This window comes from Passer montanus, unplaced genomic scaffold (genome assembly GCF_014805655.1).
Source record: "Passer montanus isolate IOZ18808 unplaced genomic scaffold, ASM1480565v1 scaffold1, whole genome shotgun sequence".
Lineage (NCBI taxonomy): Eukaryota > Metazoa > Chordata > Aves > Passeriformes > Passeridae > Passer > Passer montanus.
In genome coordinates, this window is record NW_024356504.1 from 25,062,570 (window position 1) to 25,084,411 (window position 21,842).

Here is a 21,842-nt window from a genome sequence, read left to right on the forward strand (position 1 = left end):
TTTCGAACACGTCAACCAAATAAATAATACACTGCAGGAAGACACCACACAAACCAAGCTGTTGAATACAATCTCTCTGCATTTGCCACAGACAAAAGAGGTCATTAGAAATGTAATACATGGGGGGTTTTTGCTCTGGAAATTAGGAAAACATGGATAGACAGAGCTTTTTAAAAGCCAGGCTGCTGGTCCTCCCCGTGCTCCAAGATGCTGAGACCATCAAATGAGGTGTCAAATTCACTAATACCCAAGCACAACCATGATTCCAAATGTAATGCAGCATCTCTTCTTTTTTTTCTAATTTTCTAAATTTGCAGGATGTGGTCAGTATTGGAGACCATAGGAGTTTTGTTTAGAAACTCTTCTGCTGTCTTTCATTTAATAAAATTACTGAAAAATACAAAAGTATCAAAGTTAAAAATACAGGTGTTTGTATTTTATTCTGACAATCTCTCTTTCATGGAAAGCAATGTTGCACACTATATAAAATGATGCAAGAATATTAATATTTTTTAAGGATTTTTCCTTTCCTTAAGTGGTTCAGAATGCTGAACTGCTCATGGTCAGCCTCCCCTAGCAAACTGCTTTGAGTGAGTTTGTTCCTAAGAAACATAACCGCACCTGAAACTAAAAATAGATGGTTATTTTTAGCCATTTAATCACATGAAGAAAAAGACACAGTTTGTACCAGTCTTCTTTAATTTACAAAATAATTCCATAACGAGCCCTGTGTGTTTATATCATGAAAATCCCTGGCACTCAACCTCCGGGCTCACACACCGGCTGCAAGTGGAAGCAAAATGGGGTTTAAAAGATTCCAGCAACAATAGTCTTGTGACTAAATCAGAAACAGAAGCACAAGTCATGAGCCAAACAGATACCTATCGGTTTCCTTGAGCTTAATCTGATTAAAACATGGCTCTCAAAAATGTTAAATAGAATGCCACGTCAGAGAGCTGGCAAATGATAAAAATAGTTCATGACAGGAAATCATTATTAAAGCAGCACTACTTGTGTATCTGTTATGGAAATTTCCCTGTAATTTTTCTAGGTTTCCCCTTATGCTTTTTGTTGAGTTGCTATTACACTTTTTTTTTTCCCCCTTCAATGGCATGTAAGTTTGAGATGTAAAAAGAAAATTATCACTGCAATTTTCCAACTATACTCTGCTCAATACCATCTCAAGTGTGTCATACATCATCTTGTCATTCACTTGAACAAGAAATCACATAATATGCAGAGGTAGAAAATAATCTGAAATGGGGAAGCGCCACTAGGGCAAAACTACATTCATATGCCAACACAGGGGAAAATTAAAAAAAAAATTAGACTTCATCTTAACTTCAAGGACTTTCATAATGAAAGCATCTTAAAAATACTTAATTGGGGAAAAAGTTTCAGTGAAGAGCTGCTGGGAATGACAGTAGAGCCATTCTAGAGTTCACCAAACAGTATTAGAAAAAACAAACCATTAAGAATATACCATTACAAATCAACCTGAATGTTTTAAAAAGCTTACACAATTAAAAGAAGATTCAGAATCCTAAGAAAAAAATTAAAAAGAAACTCAGTATTTCTATCCTCCTACTATTACCACTCCTCTAATAAACATCCTCCAGATTATCCTTCAGAGCACCCCATAAAATACAAACTAGAGTTGTAGTATCTTGTCCTGCCTTCACTTACATAATCCAGAAAAAGCTTTTACAACCAAAAAACCATAACCAAACAAAAAATAATCCCTAAAAATACTTTCACAAGATCTTATCTAACTCTAAGGCTAACTAATTCCTAAGTCCCTTTTTTTTTTCCATACTGAAGAGACTTCAACAAACTTGAACAGCCAGCCCCAAAACCTTTTGGATTCTTTTTTAAATGTCGCTGAGGAGAAAAAGCCTCCATCCAACAAATTAGCTTTTCATTCAAAAGAGACATTTCAAGTGTCATCTCAAATGATGACTCAGGCTTCTCCCAAGAAAAGCTAGGATTAGCTGGTAACTGATGCAGTGCCTCCCCATCAGGACACCCAATGTTCCTCGTGTACCTCCACTCCTCCTCCCTCTGTTCCCTGCACCCAGCAGCCTCTACCACTGACGTGGACACTTAAAACAGGCTGGGTTTTTTAAATTTTAGGTCAAACTCATAACTATTTGCCACTGGCACATCATAAGACAAACACATGATGCAGGGGAACAACGAAGAACTTCAGAGACAGGTCTAGATGAAAGCAGGGCTAATCTTTAATTAAACTCCAGCTACTGCCCACCTAAAATACAGAGGTGACAATGCAATCACAGCAATAGTGGCAATTTTTAAAGACAGCACAATCACCACATGTTTTGCAAGTGTGTCTAAGACCTCCTTAGTTTTTCTCTTGGATATTTAGCCAAGCTCTGCCTGACTCAGCATGAAAGGGAATGTGCATCCTATTAACAGCAGTGCTTAAACCTTATTCCATAAAGAGTTTTCCAAGAGCATTCACATCTATTCTTCTTAATATCCCTCCCACATTAAGAAATTATTATCTAATACAGGGAGTAATCAGCTCATGGTCTTACTACAGTCATCCTCCTTGACAAAGCAGGGAAAAAACACCCAGCTGTGAAGCATTAGAAAGTCAAGGTTCAAAACATCCCCATTTATTGAGATCAATGCAAATTTATTTAGATCTCCATGCAACAAGACCAAGTGATACAGAGTGGTAAATTCAAAGTCCCTGCTTCTGCAATGGGCCTTCACCAGGACACACAGAAGGTCACAGCAAAGGACACACAGCCTTAACTGAGGGAAGAAAAGCTCATGACAGCTAATCCAGAACTGGTTTAAATGTTAATTTTAACACTTTACCACATCAGACCATGTTAAGCACTGAATTTCATATTGTCATGCCCATTTTCTAATCTGAAATACCAATAGAGAAGAATGGACTAATAGATTTAGTCCATTACTGTAATAAATCCAATAGATTTATCACTGTATTATATACCCTTTCAGGTGAGAACTGAATGGCAGAGTTCAGGTGTGCAACAAGAGCCATCCAGATTGATACAAATTTGTTCCCAACATCCCCTTTCTCATTCCATAGTCCCTTCTCAGATCCATTTTCTTTGCATTACCCCAGGAAATGAGACATACAAGAGGAAAGCAGACATTTTTCTAGTGCTTAGGAGCAAAAATATGTATGTGTAGAATTATATAGAGGGCCAGAACACCTCCCATCACTGCAGGCTAAATGAGTCATCCACTTCAGAATAATGACCAGTAATTAAACAAGAATCTGTGAAGCTGTTAAGTGCCTTTAACAATTCCAACCTATGACACTGAAGGGGTACAAGCCCCCCATGTACTGAAACCATCCATATGATCTGTCATACAGTGGAGCCTCTCACAAAACAACCTCTCACCCATGGAAATGTTTCTCCCCAAGAAGCCAAACAAAAACAATTTAAAATATTTATGGCCATAAATTTCAGCCCTGCTCCATAAACCCATGAAGAGACATGACATCATGCTAACTACCTAGACCTGTCTGGTTGATAACAGTCCCAGGTTTCAGACTGAAGACTGAACTGCAGGAGTGTGGAAGGGTGTGAACCTACAGGTCAGCACAGATGCTGATCACAAATCTGACTGGCCAAAGCCAGAGCTGACACTCCAGCAAATATAGGAGGTCTGGCTATGCAGGACTGACACCACAAATACAAGTCTTGCCTTCTTTTCAGTCTCCTTGGACTGGAAGTAGGAAGGTTTTCCTCCTTCCTTTCCTCCTATCCTCCAGTCCCTGCATCCACAGTTCTGCTTTCATGTGGTTTTCAGCTTGCTATTATTTGGAATCTCTATTCCATAAATTTCCTGAAGCATTAGCAAAATAACAGCAAGTTCCATGCTCCAATGGGACATTTCTGTCTGTTTTTTATCAGCATAGCAAGCTGCATCTCCCTTTGCTCCATCGTTTCTCCTACATTTCCAGACCTGAGCTACATACCTTAAGTCTCCATTGCTTTACTAAAGTCCCTTCGGACAGCTCATTTCTAAATCTTGTCGAGAAGTATTTGTTTTTCCCTCCCCAAACCCTTACTTCTCTAAGTGCCAAGCACTTGGCCAGCCAATATTCCCAAATCAGGCTTCAAAGAGGCAATTCTGAATTGTCTTGACTCAGGTTGTGACAGGAAGGGGCAGGGGCCCCCAAAAGCATGGTGCTCTGCTGCTGCAGGAGGGAGCAGATGGCCACCTTCCAGATGGCAGCCAACCTCGACTCACCAACTGCAACATCTGTACCTTGAGTTACATCTCAGAGGATGGTCCTGACACAGACTGCAGGTCACTGCCCACGGCTCCCGGCCACACGGCTGCTCCACAAGCCAGAGCATTTTGCAAAATGCAGAATGACAAGCCTGAAAAGAGGTTACGACTAATTAAAGTTTGTAGCAGGGCACAGTTGAAAGAGAGTTCAAAAGTAGATGTTAGGGAGAAATCCATCTTAAATATATATATTTTTAAATGTTTCTCCAATCCAGCGTTTTGTCCCCAGCCACAAACACGTCTTCCTTTCCACATGGCACCTTGCAAACCTGGAATTAAGATGTGAACCATGCAAACCCAACCACCCCTGATGGTTTTGCTTCCAGGTCACCCCACGGCACAGAACAAGCTCATTTTTCTGCTTCCAGGCCAAAAGTCTCTAACAGCACTACAAGAGCACTCAAATGTGGACTGGATCCAGCTTTAAACATGATAAACTTCCCAAGGCTCAGTGAAACACTGGTCAATGAATTTTAGCTTGAAGTAGCAAAGAGTAATTTGTGAGTTCTGTACTATCTAAGTCTAATTTTAACACCGCCACAAATTATATTGACTCTTCACATGAACTTAATTCAACTCCTTGTTGGGGCAGTTAAACTTGAAGCCTACCAACAGGAAAGGAACTAAACAGTTTTTTCTGCCACAATAAGAGGATGATATGAATTAATGGTTTCACCAGTTTTACAGTATATATTCTTCAACAGTTTATTTAATAAATTCAAAAATTAAAATGTTGCTGCTTTCTTATTCTGAATGCATAACCTCCTCAAAAAGACTGTTTCCAGACATTTAAAAGGAAAAAAGTGTGTTTTACAATAGAAAAAGGGAGCATGCTGCATTTCAAAATCCATTAAAATATAAAATTCTGGTTACAGGCTCAACAATCTGCCTAATTAGTTTTTTCTAATTAGCAGGATGCTCTAACCTCTTTAATAAGACTTCTGTGGACAGAATGTTCCATACTGGTTATCCATCTGAGGAAAAAACTAAACAAATACTTCTGAAGTGCAGCTAATAGAACAAACGTGGCTGGGCTTCATGGTCAGAAGGCTGCTCTGGCATGTAATACTAGCAATCTGCAAAAACATGAAATATTCTACCTTGGATACACTACTGCTCACACAAAACACCCCTCTGCATTTCAAAGACAAAATGAAAGCTATTATATGCAAGAGTCAATGAAGTTACAGTTTTAAACCACATGCTGAAAGGCAAAATAAATAAAACAACATTTAAAAAAATAAAATTAAAAATAAAATAAAATAGGCATGGACCAGACACCATAGAAAAGTGAACTGAAGAGATAATGGGAGGGCAAATACCACAGTGATGCTGTAACAACCCAGAGTGTGGTTGCAAAGCTCTTTTGGCTGCACAGCAAAGCATTTGCTCGGTGCACACAGCTTTTGTATCTTCCTCTTCATCATTCAGAGCCTTAGTCTGTACCTAGCAATTAATAGGCAGCAGTATTGTCTCCAGCATTTTATCCAGCAAAAAAACCATTTTCATTATTCCTCTATATCAGCCATGCTGTTTAACAACTACGGGTTAAGAGAAATGGGGAGCCCCAGCAGTATCTGTGACCAGAGGAAAACTCTGGAGATAAAGAAAACCCAGTCCCCTGCTCCATTAGGAGTTTGCAGAGCAGCTGCTGAGCTTCATCTCAACAGCTGAAATATCCTTTATACTCCTTAAAAACGCAGGAAGCACACAAGCATCTCAAACTCCCTCCCTGCCACCAATTCATTCACTCCGATTCCACCCATGGCCTCAACATGTTGGTCTCATCACCCATCAGCAGACAGGAAAACTATTATACCCTTCACTTTTTTCCAATCAGTATCTAGGAAAACAAGAGCCATGTGCAAAATATAATCTAAGAACAGTCCCTTGAAAACCTCCTGCTAATGACAGGAGGTACAGAGGCACCATAAATATTGACTTCAAACACGCTGAGCCCCAGAGACCCCACGCACTCCACAATGTCAATGACCTTCCATGCAGCTGTTAGCATTGGAAATTAGGATTTTTCAAGTACAGATGCTTACTTTAATGCTGAATTTATATTCCACTCATCATAGCATAGCATGGTTAACAGTTGGACTTGATGCTCTTAGAGGTTTTTGCCAACCTTAATGATTCTGAGTGTATGATTAAAATCTAATATTTTTCTTCTGTATTAAAATGCAAGACTTTATAAAAATATTTTCCAGTGTGTTTACACCAGAATGAGTATTAATTCAATGCAAGACCATGCTCTAGGTTCTCTGCTCCATATTAGAAAAAAAATGGAAGAAAATGTAGGTTTTACTATTTCTAACTCACGACACAATTTTCAATAATTACATTAGACTCTAGTTTTCCAGATTCTTTTGTGGCAAATTACTCCTCCCTACCACTCAGGGACAAGACCTGAGGTCTGCATATACAGCACTTCAGACCTGAATGCCTCAACAGCCACAGAAACCACTGAAAACCAGTTCCAGACCAGGATCCTCTGCAGGGCTGGTACTAAACCTCAGAAGAGCAAGTCCTCCTGCAAACCCAGATTCTTTTGTGGCAAATTACCCTTTTCTGACACTCCTCCCTATGGAGCTTTTGGGGACAAGACCTGAAGTCTGTTTTTATAGCGCTTCAGACCTGAATGCCTCAACAGCCACAGAAACCACTGAAAACCAGTTCCAGACCAGGATCCTCTGCAGGGCTGGTACTAAACCTCAGAAGAGCAAGTCCTCCTGCAAACCAGATTCCACCTTGAGCAGATGGTAACAGAACACTCTGGAGGAGGTAGAGATGCGGGCTGGGTAATCAAGTCCTCTACCAAAAAAGCCTTCTGACTGGAAAACATCACTTGAGTATCAGTAACCACAAGGGCCAGCTGACCCCACACAAGTGAACTTCTCCCAGTCAGGACCTTGAGGATTCGTGGAGAAACAAAAGGACACCAAATATTTGGTCCTGGGATAACTGAGAGTCACAAATACCAAGAAGTGCCCAACATCTGATGGTAACTCAAGTTCCTCCCAAAACACCTACCCACCTTTTCTCCTCCCACTTTGATACCCCACAGCTAAGACCTGAGGATGTAACAATAAACGGGAACCAACTTTAGTCTAGGATGATAGCAGCAAAGAAAGAATTCAAATGGCAAAGTAAAAAAGGAAAAGAATCACAAGAAAATGGTCATTCTACTACCAAAAGGGAAAAAAACCTTCAAAAATCTGCCAAAATCACCCCCAAAAGGAATCTTTTCTTGAGTAGTTTTAGTGTCTTTAGCAATATTTCTCAACATGCATTTGACAGATAAAATTTTTCAGTTAGGATTTTTAATAAAATTGACTACCAGGAAATTTCTGCATTAAAAATAATTTAAAATAATTTAGTTCCTCAGGGTTTAAGCATAGAGATGTCACCATGCATGCTAACTGCTCCATGTTTAGTGAGTTACAACTCTTCTGTCACGAGTGCATTTTGCACACAAAAGCCAAAGGCACTGTCAAACCTACAGCAATCTGCAGAACATTTGGAAAAAAATGCCTGCAAACTAACTGTTACTAGATAATGGTCCCATTTATCATTCTTAAATTCCATCTTTAATTAAAAATGGGATATTCTCTTACATAAATAAAAAATTACAGATGTTCTCAAATTACTCCCCTTCAATTTTTTTAGTTTTTCCATATATAATATACATAGAGTTACGTGTTCAGAATTTGTTCATGTTATTACATAATACCGTAATACGTGAAGATTTTTCCATGTTCTAACTAAATACATATAATTTCCCATAGAGTATGCTATATTAAGCATATTAGCACTCAAAGAAAACACTCTAACAGAAATCAGTAGGAATATCATTTAACTGCAAGAAAAATAGAATTTGGAATGAATTTTCTATTTTTCTACCCATAATCATTTACCCCTTTTCCTTTTAAAACATTTGGTAAATCACTAATTTAAAGGACTGATGTAGTTACATCAAGTAAGGTGGTGTGAGGAAACATTAGCTGCACTCTGAATACATTTTTTCCCAACATAATTCTTTGACATACTGTTAAAAGGAATTAATTCTTCCAGTTATTCCGTAACAAGAAAACCACATATTTGCTTTTGATGTTGTGTCCACTGCTGTTTCCTTCATTCTTTCTTCAAGTTGCAACTAGACAGAAATATAACTTCAAGTGTGCAACAAGTAAAATGGAAATTAAGAGAGCTAAAACAAAAAATGATGAACAAGAAGGCAAGGTTATAAACATAAACAATAAAAACAGCCAGTGCTTTGAAATGGAAAGCATTCTTTAAAATGACTGTGTCCACTGGACCATCAGAGTAAATGTGCAGGAGGAAGGGAGGAAAAGACAGGGACAAAGGACAAAGGCAAGGAAGGAAAAATAGTGTCCAAGGGAATAAGAAAATTGTGGAAATCTTCATTACAGAACGATGAACAACAAAAACCCTTTCAGTTGCTTTGTATTCATCAAAGATATTCTAATTAATAGATATGGTGTATATATTCCTAATTGTTTTTTGTAGAGAAGTTAAATTCATCGTCATAATGACTCAAAGCTACCAATACCTAGGCTGAGACATATTAATGGGAATAGGAGGAGGAAATAAATTGATCAAACTCTGGTATGGGGGAGTCAGAAGTTGATCCTAAATTAAACTTTTTCCATTGTGGCACCATTTGGCACGAAGATTGTAACCAAACTCCTGCTTAGGTATGTGTTGTGTGTTTAGGGAAGAAATGAGATAATAATCCATAAAATTAAATGGTTTCTGTTTAGACTAACATTTCTGTTTGACACAGAGTGGCATTTATGAAGCAACCATCCATCCACAACCACCCTCACCCACCGTGCCTCAGCTCACACCAGAGCTGGCTCCAAGATTATGGCCTGAGTCCCTCACATGGCATTACACCAGGAGGGGATGCCCTTGGAGAGCAACCAATGGACCCCAGCCTTGTCTCAGGGACAGGCAGTCCTGCAATCCCAGAGCAATCCAGAAGGTAAAACTACAAAACACCCTTGGGCACATTTTCCAGAGTGACCATGGAACTCCAAAATCTACACTGAAACTCATGGACACCCACAGCACGTGCAAACAGCCCTCAGCTGGCATAAAAAGCAGATGCAGAAAAAGAATCCTGGAATGCTTTGGGTTGGAAGGGATCTTAAAGATCATCCAGCTCCAAATCCCCTGCCATGGGAACCTTGGTTGCTCCAAGCCCCATCCAAGCTGGCTCTCAGGTAGAGGCACATGGGCTGAAATAGGTGAGGAAAGGCCTCTGGATTCACTCTGTTGAAGACTGGAAACAGATGTTCCTACCTGAACCACAAGTTTCAAAGTTCAGTGTATTTGGGTCAAGCTAAAGCTTACCCAAAAAAACCCCCAAAAGTATATATATTTATATTAGTGCTAAAGTGAGTCTTCTCCCAAAACTGTTTTGCTAAAAACAGTTTGTACAATGTAAAATTCCTTTTCATCATGCATCAATTCACAAAACCCAGCCTAGTTGTGGGTACTCATTAAGAAAATTAGTTGTTTATGACGCCAGAACACAAAGCTATAAATCTAAATCATGTGCAAAGCAAGTATCTGACAAAATTTGTAATATTTACATCTTAGTAAAAAAAAACCAAAAAACTAAAAAAACAACTGAGATTAGGAAAAAAAAGCAGCACCAAAAAAAAAAGGAAAAAAAAAATCAATATTTTTCTCTTTATTAGATGCAAACTAAAGCTTTTTCCCCTGAGATTAGGAAAAAAAGCAGCACCAAACAAAAAGGAAAAAAAAATCAATATTTTTCTCTTTATTAGATGCAAACTAAAGCTTTTTTTACTTTCCCTTTGGAAGATCAAATTAGTGTTATGGGCTGGAATGACAATGAATTGTGGAAAGTATCATACTCTTTATAATATAGTAGTGTATATGTTTGTTATTTGAAAATAGAAATGTAATCCATAACTAATCTAGAAATAAAATATATACACAGCAACCATTTAAAAGGACAGATAAAATCCTCATTAAAATCCTAAGTGCAGAAATACTGAATCATAATGCACAATTTCATTACATTTTACTGCCAGCAATGTAAATATCAATTCTCCAGGTGATTCATAAAATTCATTTTAGAAAGAAAAATAAGGATTTCACCCGGCATTTGAGTACATAAAGGAAAACACATGCTAGGGTTTGAAAACCCAGACTGTTCTTTCCTTCTCTCATCAGAATATTTTGCTGGAATTTCAGCAAATCTTTTACACATCAAACAGACAACTGCCATTTCACATTAGCACTTTGTGGAGATCACCCAGCAGTCCCAGCCCGCGTCCTCCCCGGCCCCGCACCTCTCCCCGCATCGTCTTCATCATTCCCAGCTCACTTCTGCCAAAACTCAGCTCCCATATATACACTTCCCCTGACTTCAAAGGAAGGAGCCTGCATTTAAACTCATCTAAACCCTCTTTTAACTATCCAAATTGTGAAACTGCCTAATAATGGGAGCGTATTTAAGGGGAAAAAAAAAAAAAAAAAGGCATGTTGGACAAATTAACCAAGTAAAGTTTTTGGAGGGAAGAGTGCATGTGGGGGTTTCCACACAAAAACGTAAAGAAAACCTGTCACTTTTAAAATGAATAGCTACCATCTGCCAGCATTTTATCTGAGGCAAAGTTGATTAATGCAAAGTGAATGTTTAAGATCACATTGCTGTCTGCCTGAATAAATTTCAGGTAGTTTACTTGGGAGGTTTTTTTGTCCTGTTTCTTAGAAGATTTTTTCGCTGTTCTTATTGGATCGCCCCCTCCAAGGTTTTCGGCAGCCAGAGCTAAGAATAAAAAAACATTTGTTCTTAAATCATGGTGCTGTACAAGGACTTTTGAGCACCAGAGCATTGTTTCTGGCCCTTCAGAGCAAGAGAATTCATCTCCCTCAAAAGGACATCCCACCTCCTTCATCAGCTTCACAAAAACTTTTCAGGCAGCCTCTCTCCATCACATTGAAAAGGAAATTTTCGCAGTCTGGTTGTGAGCAAAGAAACAACAGCAGCACTTTTATCCTCAAAAGGAAATTATTTTTCCTCTAGACCTGCCCTAATTTTTTACTTAATTTTTTACTGGGTTAAGTCTTTTTACTAAATTTTTTTTTACCAATTATTCAATCATTTGCTTTTATTTACAATATCTTCACCATTTAAAAAAAAAATCAGATGAATTATGATTCTAAACCTTTTTTGTGTTAACTTTCATACCTTGATTTACATTAGCATTCTGCTAAAAATCATTCTCAAATCCATTTGAAAACATGCTCCCCTTCCCAAATTCTCTTTGACCGTTAACATTTTTCAGAAGTTTCCGGAACAGGTTTAGGGCGATATTAACCTAAATCAAACAAAACCCAGTTTTACACATGCATTCCCGTGTTACGTTTTTCCAGCATCAGATGGCCTCCAAGTTCTCCCTCAGCAGAGAGAATTTCACACCCCGTATCCAGGCTGGGACACCCTCTATTATCCAGGGCTACAGCAGTGGAGGGCATCATCTGTGCTGAGTGGTGGAGCTTCGTGCCATTCCATATGGACGTATATTCTCTGTGCTTACACTCAAAGCTGGCTGGACACCAGCCAGCTCTGGTCAGAAGTCACCAAGTTGTTTTAGCTCAGTACATGGTGCCTGTGTCTCGTATCTCAGTAGGGTTTATTGGTTTAGGCTCAACATGGTGCTAGGACGGCCATCTGGCCCCCGGAGCTGAGCGAACTCCCAGCCAGCTCCCTCGGAGCGTGGGCAGGACAAACGTGTGTGTGTTTGCACCAGCCCGTGTGAACTAACCTGGGTGAACCCAAAACGGTTTGTTCGGGGGGAAAAAACGCGAGCAAGTTTAGCACTAATGGAATTAAAGCAGTAATGACCCTTTGTTCAGCGAGGGAGCGGAAAAGCAGAGCGCAGGGGCTCACACACCTTCCTTTGGGCACCTCCACAACAAGGTGAGATTGTGGAGATTTGTACCCATCAGTGAGTTACACCCAGGTGGTATTTTTAATCAAAAAAAGTGTTTAAAGCCAGCTTGGATAGCGATTGGAGGAACCTGGTCTAGTGGAAAGTGCCCCTGCCCATGGCCAAGGGGCTGGAACGACATGGTCAGCTCCAACCCAACCCAGTCTGTGATTTTGTGTTTCTAGGAGACCTCAACTCTGTCCTTATGGGATACTGGATATTACATTTAGTCACCTTGTATATTCCTGCCTTTACATCAGCTCATCAAAGCACAAGGGATCTCTATGAGCACATTCCCTTCCTGTCCAGGAGCACATCCCACTGTGCCCCACACAGTTAAAACACAAAGAGCAACAAAGACATGGGGTTAAACCACAACAACCTCTGGGCAGAAAATTATTCAGTAATTCCAAAGAGATAAGACATGTCCCATCTTCAAATGCAGTGAATTTGAGCAGTAGCATCAAAATACACACTCTTAGTAGTTAATGCTATGAATGAGGTTTATGTTTATTCACCTATATATAGAAGCAAACACCATGAAATATTTCCAAAAATCCAAAACAGTATCAAATAGACTTTCTTTTCATTTGTAGGTAATTTGTTACCTTCTTTTGACTAATGTACTATTCATACATACAATTTATTTATTCCTTACCTGTGCATTATGAGGGTGAAATTCTAGGATGGCCTCTAATGCAGGACAAATTATTGCAGTTCCTACAAAGATTATATAAACATTTCCAGAATTTTACAGAAATATGTAAACAGGCAGGAATATTTCCAGCACAAATGGGTATCTATGTATTCAGATTTAATGAAATTTGCCCTGCCCTGCTTTAAGTTACATCCTCAAACACTTTCTCCAGGGCATGCAGGAACATTTCTGAAAATAAAATATCTAGAAAACAGTTAAATCCTCAAGCTTGCAAATGGTCACACATCCACACAGTGTTATGTTTTCAGTAGGACTGAACTACTCAGTGGGAAAAAAAAAATTAAAGTGTTCCCTTTTTAAGCTATTTAGGGGACACAGCCCACCAGTTAATAAAGAATCCACTCTATAATAATGTATTTTGTCCTTATAGAATAGAATAAAAGCATCAGATACTGAAACAGTCTAAAATCTAGTAGATTTTAATAGAAGAAACAAACAAACAAAAAAAACCAAAAACCCACCAAAATCCAAAATCAAGAAACAACCACATCTACATTAGATACTGTTGAAATATACTCTCCTTTGCTGAACACCACCCCCAAGTTGGGGTTTTTTTCCAGAGCTCTATTAATTGAAAACAATAATTTGTTTTCTCTTTTGAAAACATAAAAAGCACAGAATTTGTCTTTAAAATATAGTTGTCAGATATCAAGGGGTATATATATGCTAACATTTACCCTAGGGGTATTTCAGGGCTAGAATCTGTTACAAATAAAATCTTTATTCATATGAACAGCTACCTGGGGGGCAATACTGAATGTTATACATAATATTTATACATATATATTTAAAATAATATAGCAGTGCTATTAAAACACACTGGAAGCTACACTGAATTTAGTCACTCTGTTTTACAGTCTCATGCTACTAACTTTTTGGAGATTGAATTATTTTGTAGAGGATAGCTCCTAAAAGATAAACTCCTTTCATCTAATGTGTCATACCAGTGTTTTACTATCTGTAATTTAATAGATTGCTCACTATAATAAAGACAATAATTACAAGAAAAAGAAAAGCATTTTTGTTTTTCATTAAATTGTGCAACAGTATTTTCAAATTTGAGAACTTTCCTTGAATTAAGAATTTTTTAAAGGCTAAAAAAATTTCTTCTTTTACATGCTTTCTAGAATTACAGAATAGTCGCTGTGTGCTACGGAAAACAACTTTAGGCGAAAGATCAGACACCCACATTTATCAAGAAGCTGAAGCTGTCTGAAAAAGTTGGGAGACAAAGCAGTGAGCACAGCAGCTCTGCAGAGTGCCAGCAGCCTGAGGAGGCTCTGCTGGACCTTCCAAATCCATGGAATGAAGATAATATCCCACCAACTGCTAACAAAACTCTCAGATGGTTGAAAACCTTGTCTAGAGAAAGCAGACAGTAATTCCTCCCTTGTTTCAGTGCACTTCAAATGCTGTGATTTGGGAACTGCCACCACAAGAATGAAACTCCTCATACCAACGCAACGTCCAAACACCTTCTTTCCAATTAAGGAAAAATCATCTGTGACTCTGAGCAATTAAAACTCAGTCTGTGGCTGCTGCACATCAATCCATGTGATCATTCCAAGATCTCTAGGCAAGTGATCCACCTTTAAATTTTCCTCCTGGCTTTCTAAGTTGAAGGGATTCTGCATGCTTGGGCTTCCCACTCCTCAGGACTCCCATGCTCCTCTCAGGAGATGAAGGAAAACACAAGCTGGTTTAACACATTGCTCAACAAAGCCAAGAAAACAGAAAAGCAAAACTTTTCTGGAGAAATGCAGCACAGACTTCGCATCGGGGAATTAATACGAATCCAGGCAGTGCTGCAGATCAAACACTGAGTGTCCGATATCTCCCGTAAGAGCTCTGTGTGTTCCTGTGGAGGGTGAGGACACGTTCTCCCTGTGACAATCCCGGGGAGACCGCCACGTTCTTGGGAACATCATGTTCCTGCACACCAAGAGAGCGGCTGTACAGTTCACAAAAGTAACATTAAGTGCCCTGCTTGTTACCAGCTCAGCTTTAGCTTGTGCTCAAGGGAGGACACGTCTGTTCTCTGATAAAACAATTAGCAAGTTCATCAAGAAACTCTGCTCACTGCAGAGCATCTGAATTTAACATCTATGGCTCTGCACTGCATCCTTTGTTTCAAAAGCACTTTTTAAGACTATTCCTTAACTCGCTGAGTGTCACATTTAAACTAACAAAACTTCCTGCTCCCAAAAATCAGCTTATATGGATAGAAGTCTAAATTCTTTAAAACAAATCTATACTAGTTCTCTAAAATACATCTAACATCAGATTAACAGCATCAATATTACTTCTCACACACACCAGGATCTTGAAATAAAGTACAGTTTGAACATAAAGATTTAGTAAGGCAGCTCCGTTATCACAAGTGTTTCCACTTGAAATATCTGTGACCTTTCTGCATTACTAAACATACAAATAAAAACAAGGTATTTACAAAATGTCACATTTATGGAAAGCACTTATAAAAGAAAGGGTTTTTTTCTGTAAATAATATCAATATTATAAGTAACGTAAATTTGGTATTTTCCACAACCTCACAAGAAGGCTGAAATATTTAAATGTGCAATTCTAAACACGCAGTATTGCCAGTACAATGGAATTTTGTCTTTACAAACTACTACCTGGGAAGCTGATCTTCAGTGGTTACTAAAAAGCTTAGAAATAACAGAATTAAAATTAATTTTAATCAATGTGTTTCTAACAGGAGAGTAGTCATCCTTACTCGGTTGAATCTGATACACCTATACTTTCAATTTAATAAAATAATCTAAACATTCAATTACAAAACAAACATTAAAAATGCGCAAGTAAAGTAGAAGGTACCTCTAATCAGTTTTCCTCTCACCAGCCATATCAGCCCTTGATCCTAAAATTTTATGCTGCCTGCGAGGACAAGGTACAAATTCTATTTTAACCATCGCATCTTTGTCAACTTTGACTGTTTGATTCCCTCTGCTCCAACCCGAACAGCACCAGCAAAGAAAACGCTTTCCTCTCCTTAAGATGCTCCATTGGTTAGATCAGATTTATTTGCTGTCAGTAAAGGTTGTATTTGCACATAAGTCTATGACAGATTGCAAGTTTATTAACTTCAAGTGAGTTTTCAGGCTGCTGGGTTGAGGTTTTTTGTTGGGTTGTTGGGTTTTTTGTGGGATTTTGCTTTTTTTGGTTTTTATTTTGTCAGCGCTCCCTCCCCCTTTCCCCAAGATGTGGGTTACTTGACAAATTGGAGTTAAGTTATCTTAGGTCAATGTAACTGTAAGTTAAACTAATGAAGTGTATGTCTATGAGTGATGTCTGATTAGTTTAATGCAGTTAGTGCTGGACAGCTTGGGCTGCTGACCTTGAAGGAACACAGATAACATTGTGATGCGTTGGAGGATGTGGTTGTGATACAAGACAAATTTACATAACAGTTTGTCATGTACACTCCTCCAAAACAAAACTGTTGCAAAAAGAAAGCAAGAGGAAACCAACACTGAATGCCTCGCACAAGACAAAACGGGGAAAATTAATTATAACATTTGGCTTGAGGTGGGAGATTATTTTAAATGGGAGCCAAAAGCAGGCAAAGGAAAGGTGTACATTTACACAATATGTGTTCCAAGACAGCTTAGACATTGTGCTGGGTAACACTGAGCAAATACAGCCTTCTACAGCATAAATCTACTCTTGAAAAATGATATTCCTTCCTCAGGAAGCACCTACTCGCTCACAGTAAAAAAATACCAGACCCAGTTCTGAACTGTGACTCACTGGCACATCATTCAGGTGTGCTCAGACTCCTCCTGCAGCTCATTCTGCAGCTGCTTTTGCTGAAAGAACCCCGTGCATGAACAGTCTCTCCCCATGAAGGTGCACAGTCCCCACACAATGTTCTGCATGCTGTGAGCAAAGCTCTATCTCACTGCTCCAGACAATCACCTCGCCACATCTCATCTGATCAGGTAGGCCAAGCAAAACTGCTGGGTTTAGAGACAGCTTGGCTCTGGAAGGGCTGATTCTCACTATGTGATAGCTATCTTGTTGACCTAAATCGCCTGCTTCTATCAGCCCAGGTTCTAGCTGATGGAAATTTGCTACTTACATAAATGTATAATTGACACCCACAGTTGCTGGCACGTTACTGAACTGGACCACCATTAAGATAAAACTGCCCCCTTAATCCTCCAGGTCAGCCTGAGCAGGACACTGATAAATCAGACTTGTTAACAGATACATGGGAGGGCACGTGAGGAAGATTGCAGTGTTCACATCTGTGCCATCTCTCAGTCTCATCTGTGAAGCACAGTTTAAACCTTTCAGAACAACTGGGCTCACATGATAAATTTCAAATAAGAGATACACACACGTATAGACATCAGGTACCCAGATACTGAGAGACTCTCACGGACTGGAGATGCAAGACAAAACAGTCTTGGAAATTCTAAATAAAACCTATAATTTCTCAGTAATACTCCAAGAAATAAAATCTGTGCTGCCCACTGCAAGCCCCTAATTGAGCTCACATACACCCTTGCACACACACAAGGAGTAAGTTCAAGAGACCTGGTTGAAGGCATCTGTGTGATTTGAATTTAGAAATTATTCAATCCCTTGGCTACCTGTAATTAGAACTTGTTGGCACTGTTTGCATGAAATAAAGAGCAGAAGTCCGTGCCTTCCAATGCCACTTCTTGGCTGGGAGTGTGCAGAGGACACAATCTTCTTGCAGCTCTTCCTGGAGAAGATCCATCAGCTGCTTGTGGGAGCCACCATAAAAGGGTTCAATCAGAAGGACACTCATTTTCCAAGTACTCCAGAACTGTGTGAAACCTGAAAATGAAAATAGAGAAGTATTTTACTTTAGAAACATATCTTTATTACTGTTATTGTTACTACTTAAGAAATGATATTGGAAGAAGAAGAAATGTACTATAAGGCCTTGTAATATAATCCTTAATATTATATTAATGAGTTTATTTCAGAAAAGGCTTAGCAATTATGATAACTAGATTTTTTTGACCTTTAAAAGATACTGTCTGTAAATTTTAAATTAATGAAAATGTGCAAGACTTAGGAACACATTGTATTTTCAATTTATGGGTTTGTTTTCAATCCGATATTTAAAAACAGCTTTATTTTATACACTAACTCCCTAATACTGTAAATTATTCCATAACTTAGGATGTAGCTTATTCATTCTAATATAGGTTTCCCTCCTTTTCCTGGTGGCAGAGAAAATTAAAGAGCAATTCAAACACACTTCAGCCAGAACAGTTGCCAGTAACAGTGACTTGGGTAGGAGACTTAAAGGCAGAGAGCAGCTTGAGGAGATGCAGCTGGAACATCCCCCAGGACACCCTCCTGCATTGCTGGGAGCTGGGATCACAACCCCAGCAACAACAGGAGACGTAAACCACCTTATTTCTTCTGAGTACTCCAAAATGGGTGGAAGAGAACACTAGAGGAGGCTCAAGGAAGCTCTGAGACAAAAAGCCACAGAGCTGCTCACAAACAGGATGCAGAACGTGCTGCCCAAAGCCAGGGGACAGATGAAAACCGGGTGACTATTGCTCATCGCCCTCATGAGTCACACCCTTGGGGTACTCAAAAGCTGCTTTTCACATGCTTCGAGCAAAGCCACCACAAACAAAAGCTGAAAGCAAAACCCTGAAAGGTGTTCACCATCCACAAACACCTCTCTGATGGTTTCCCTCTCAACACTCCCTAAGAATGATGGAGTCCCTGCTAAACTCAGTTATTCCAGACTCATGTTTGACACTGTACATTGCAAGACCTTACAGCCATTTCCTGACCTGCAATTTCTAGTGGTTTCAGACTGCAATCCTTATCTTACCAAAACCCCTGGTGACAAGAAATGAGAATTCAACAGAGAACTACATACTCTCCTAAAAATCTCAATCATCATCTCAACCATAGTTGAGAAATTTTGTTTGATTCAAGATCAGGTTAAAAATATTATGTATTCTGTAATCAGAGGGCAGAAAACAAACAAAAAGCCTTTTAAATACAATGTAGCTATCAAAAGATCAGTTAACCAGCAACAAAAATCGAAGCACTGAATCAATTTAATTCGGGGACAAAAATAATACTTTAGGTAGTTTTTTGCCGTTGGCCCACCATGGTGCCAGATGAAATGGTGATGTAGAGCTTCTGGGTCATTACAGAACAATCAGCAAAAGAAAAACATTCCATGCTCCAACTTTCTTGTCCTAATCCAGCCTGGATTCAGGTTATCATTTGCTCTATTATTCACTCCTCCATAATATTTCAAATAAATTACTTGTTTTAACAAATACGTTCTTTGCAAAACCAAAAGGAAAGCCATCTGGAAGCAGATACTTCACTCCATTTTGGAGCTTGCTTCTTTTCAGGTAGCAAAGCAGTTTCTGATCTCTTTTCCACTGACCTAATTTCAAAAAAATCACACTTTTGAGATCACTGACGTTTTCTGAATTTACAATGATGTAACCAAAATCATACTCTCTCCTCCAAAGCCCTTTTGGAGCCTGCAGGGTAATAACTGCTATAAAAACACAAGCTGTGGTTTAGAATCTGCACTATTCACCTAAAGAACAATTTGTAATTAATCATGCTATGCTTGTCATCAAATGCCATCGAAAATTTAATTCAAGGGACTAAAGGGAAGTGTTTTATAAATTCAGCCCCTAAAAATGGGGGTATGTGAAAAGTTGGTAAATGCCACTGAGTCAGTCACTCGAGGAGGCTTGCAACTAATTTACAAATCATTAGCAGTATCAGTAATAAAGCAATTTGTTCATGAAGCATCTGATCAGATCACACTTCACCAGACTAGTTCTGAAACTGGTTTTATCACCAGGTTTAGCTGAACCCACACTGTGCTCTTTGGTTTTATTTTGCACCAGTTTTCACTGTACATCCCTCACGGGAACAGAGAATGACTGTACATGCTGACGGTAAGAGATTGCTCAGTCCTCGTGTTTCCTCCTGCTTAAAGACCCTGACATTTAGTTAATTATTCTGCATTTACCTACCTTTAGATGTATTAGGGAAAGTGTAATACACAAGTATTACTATACAATAAACTCCCTTTGGCTATTTACATTGGGAAACTGGGTTGAATCATGGATGTGTTGTGGAGTGGGTGTTAAGATAACTCTTGATATGTAATTCTTCACAATAACACTCACAGACCCCGTGGCAGCAGCCCATGAGGGTGACAATCAGCAATGACACATTTTTTTCAGAGACGACCTAAAGCTCAAAGGTTTTCTTACAAAACTCACTCGCTCCAAAAAATGTAGGTACTGCTTATTAAAATCCTCACTAACACTTGTAGGATTCTGTTGTTGTGTCATCTCTGTACATTACCAGCAATATACACTAAATTCAATTCAGAAAAAATGTTATGTTATTTAAGAAGGAGTATATGGGGTTTTTTTTTTCTTTCTTGTTGTTAATTTTTTTTATATAAGATGCTACCTACATAAGATACTACTAAAGGATAATGGCAGTACAATATATGTCACATTCACTTCAGGGCTTGAGTAAGATGAAGCAACTAAAAAGTCAATAAATCTTCTGTTTTTAGAAGATACACTGATAATGCTAAGGAAATTATATTACATATAACTAATAATTTCTTGTACTTAGAAAGACACAAAGGAGGTAGAACACGGCTGTTTGGCTCATATTTCACCCACATGACTTCCAGTTTTGTTCACATACAAAAATAACAGCTATTATTTTTGCTTTATTTCCCTTGACCCAGCCAAGTTAAGGTAAATATGTACCATAAACTCCTCAGAGGTCTCCAAAAGACACAGCTGATAAATGGCCTGAGAACATTCACCGTATCTGATGGAATGCAATCCTCAATTAAATATAAATCACTCCAGGTATTCTTTTCCCCATTTCAAAGAAAACAACAAATATTAGAAAAACAGAACTGCTTCCCCTTTCTCATTACAGTATTTCCTCTCTGGAGCCAGCAATCCTGGGTGTTCCTCAAACAGCTCAACCCCATCCACACGGCTGCAGGATCCTTTCCTTTGAAAATTTCCTACTCTGTCTTTACGATACAGAGCAGCACATTCCTCAGGATACACATTACACATCTGAAAAAAAAAATTTTTCAAAGTGGTGACAGTGTCCAAATGACATGACTAATACAGAGGTATATTGAAGTACTGAGAAGTGTAGGTGGGTAATTAGGTGCTGTCTCAAAGCCAGAAGCTCACGGTGACATTCAGCCAGGACTTTTGTCACTTGCTGCAGCTCTACCCCACACTGAAACATGGCAAGCGATGGAGTCCCTGAAAGGGCCACTGCTGTTTGAACCCATAATTTCCTTTTAAGAGGAAGTCTGAGTACTGTACAGAGTAATAAATAAAAATTATCTTTAAAGGCATGGAAGAATTAACTGTTCAACCAGACACAAAACCATGGCTTCTTTTTAAATTCTAGGTGAATGCCAACTTAGGTATTTTTGTTAACCAGCCTAGGCAGAGAAAACCCATCATTTTCCACAATTTATTAAAGAACACACGTTCACTCTTACATGCAGAAGTGTGGTTTCACAAACATCAGCACAGCTCACATCAGGAAGCCATAATTAGCTCTGTTCATTGACGTACTCAGACAACATAAATTACAGACCACGTCTAAATATCCGTCCAACAAAACAGCTGAGCAACCATCCAAACCCAAAGGAATAATTGTTAATATATTCCACAGGTAGAGATCTGCTATTAGTTACAGGAAATAAGGTATATGGTTTCAGTAGTGATTGTTTTAACCGTCACAGTCCCACACATATGAGAAAT

General features: G+C 38.8%; 1 protein-coding gene across 16 annotated transcripts in view; it reads right to left on the reverse strand.

The window, feature by feature from the left end:
• GTDC1 (glycosyltransferase like domain containing 1) overlaps positions 1-21,842 on the reverse strand; it is a 200,190-nt gene that overhangs the window by 128,357 nt on the left and 49,991 nt on the right. For 15 of the 16 annotated variants that reach the window (XR_005627468.1, XR_005627498.1, XM_039708943.1 and 12 more), the window contains one exon: positions 17,637-17,847. Coding sequence is in view for 13 of the 16 variants with exons in the window: in XM_039708943.1 (XP_039564877.1) it covers positions 17,637-17,818 (182 nt within the window). In the remaining 3 variants the exon portion in view is untranslated. Of the gene's footprint in view, positions 1-17,636; positions 17,848-21,842 lie in introns of those variants that run through there. The other variant, XM_039709199.1, reaches the window with a different exon arrangement.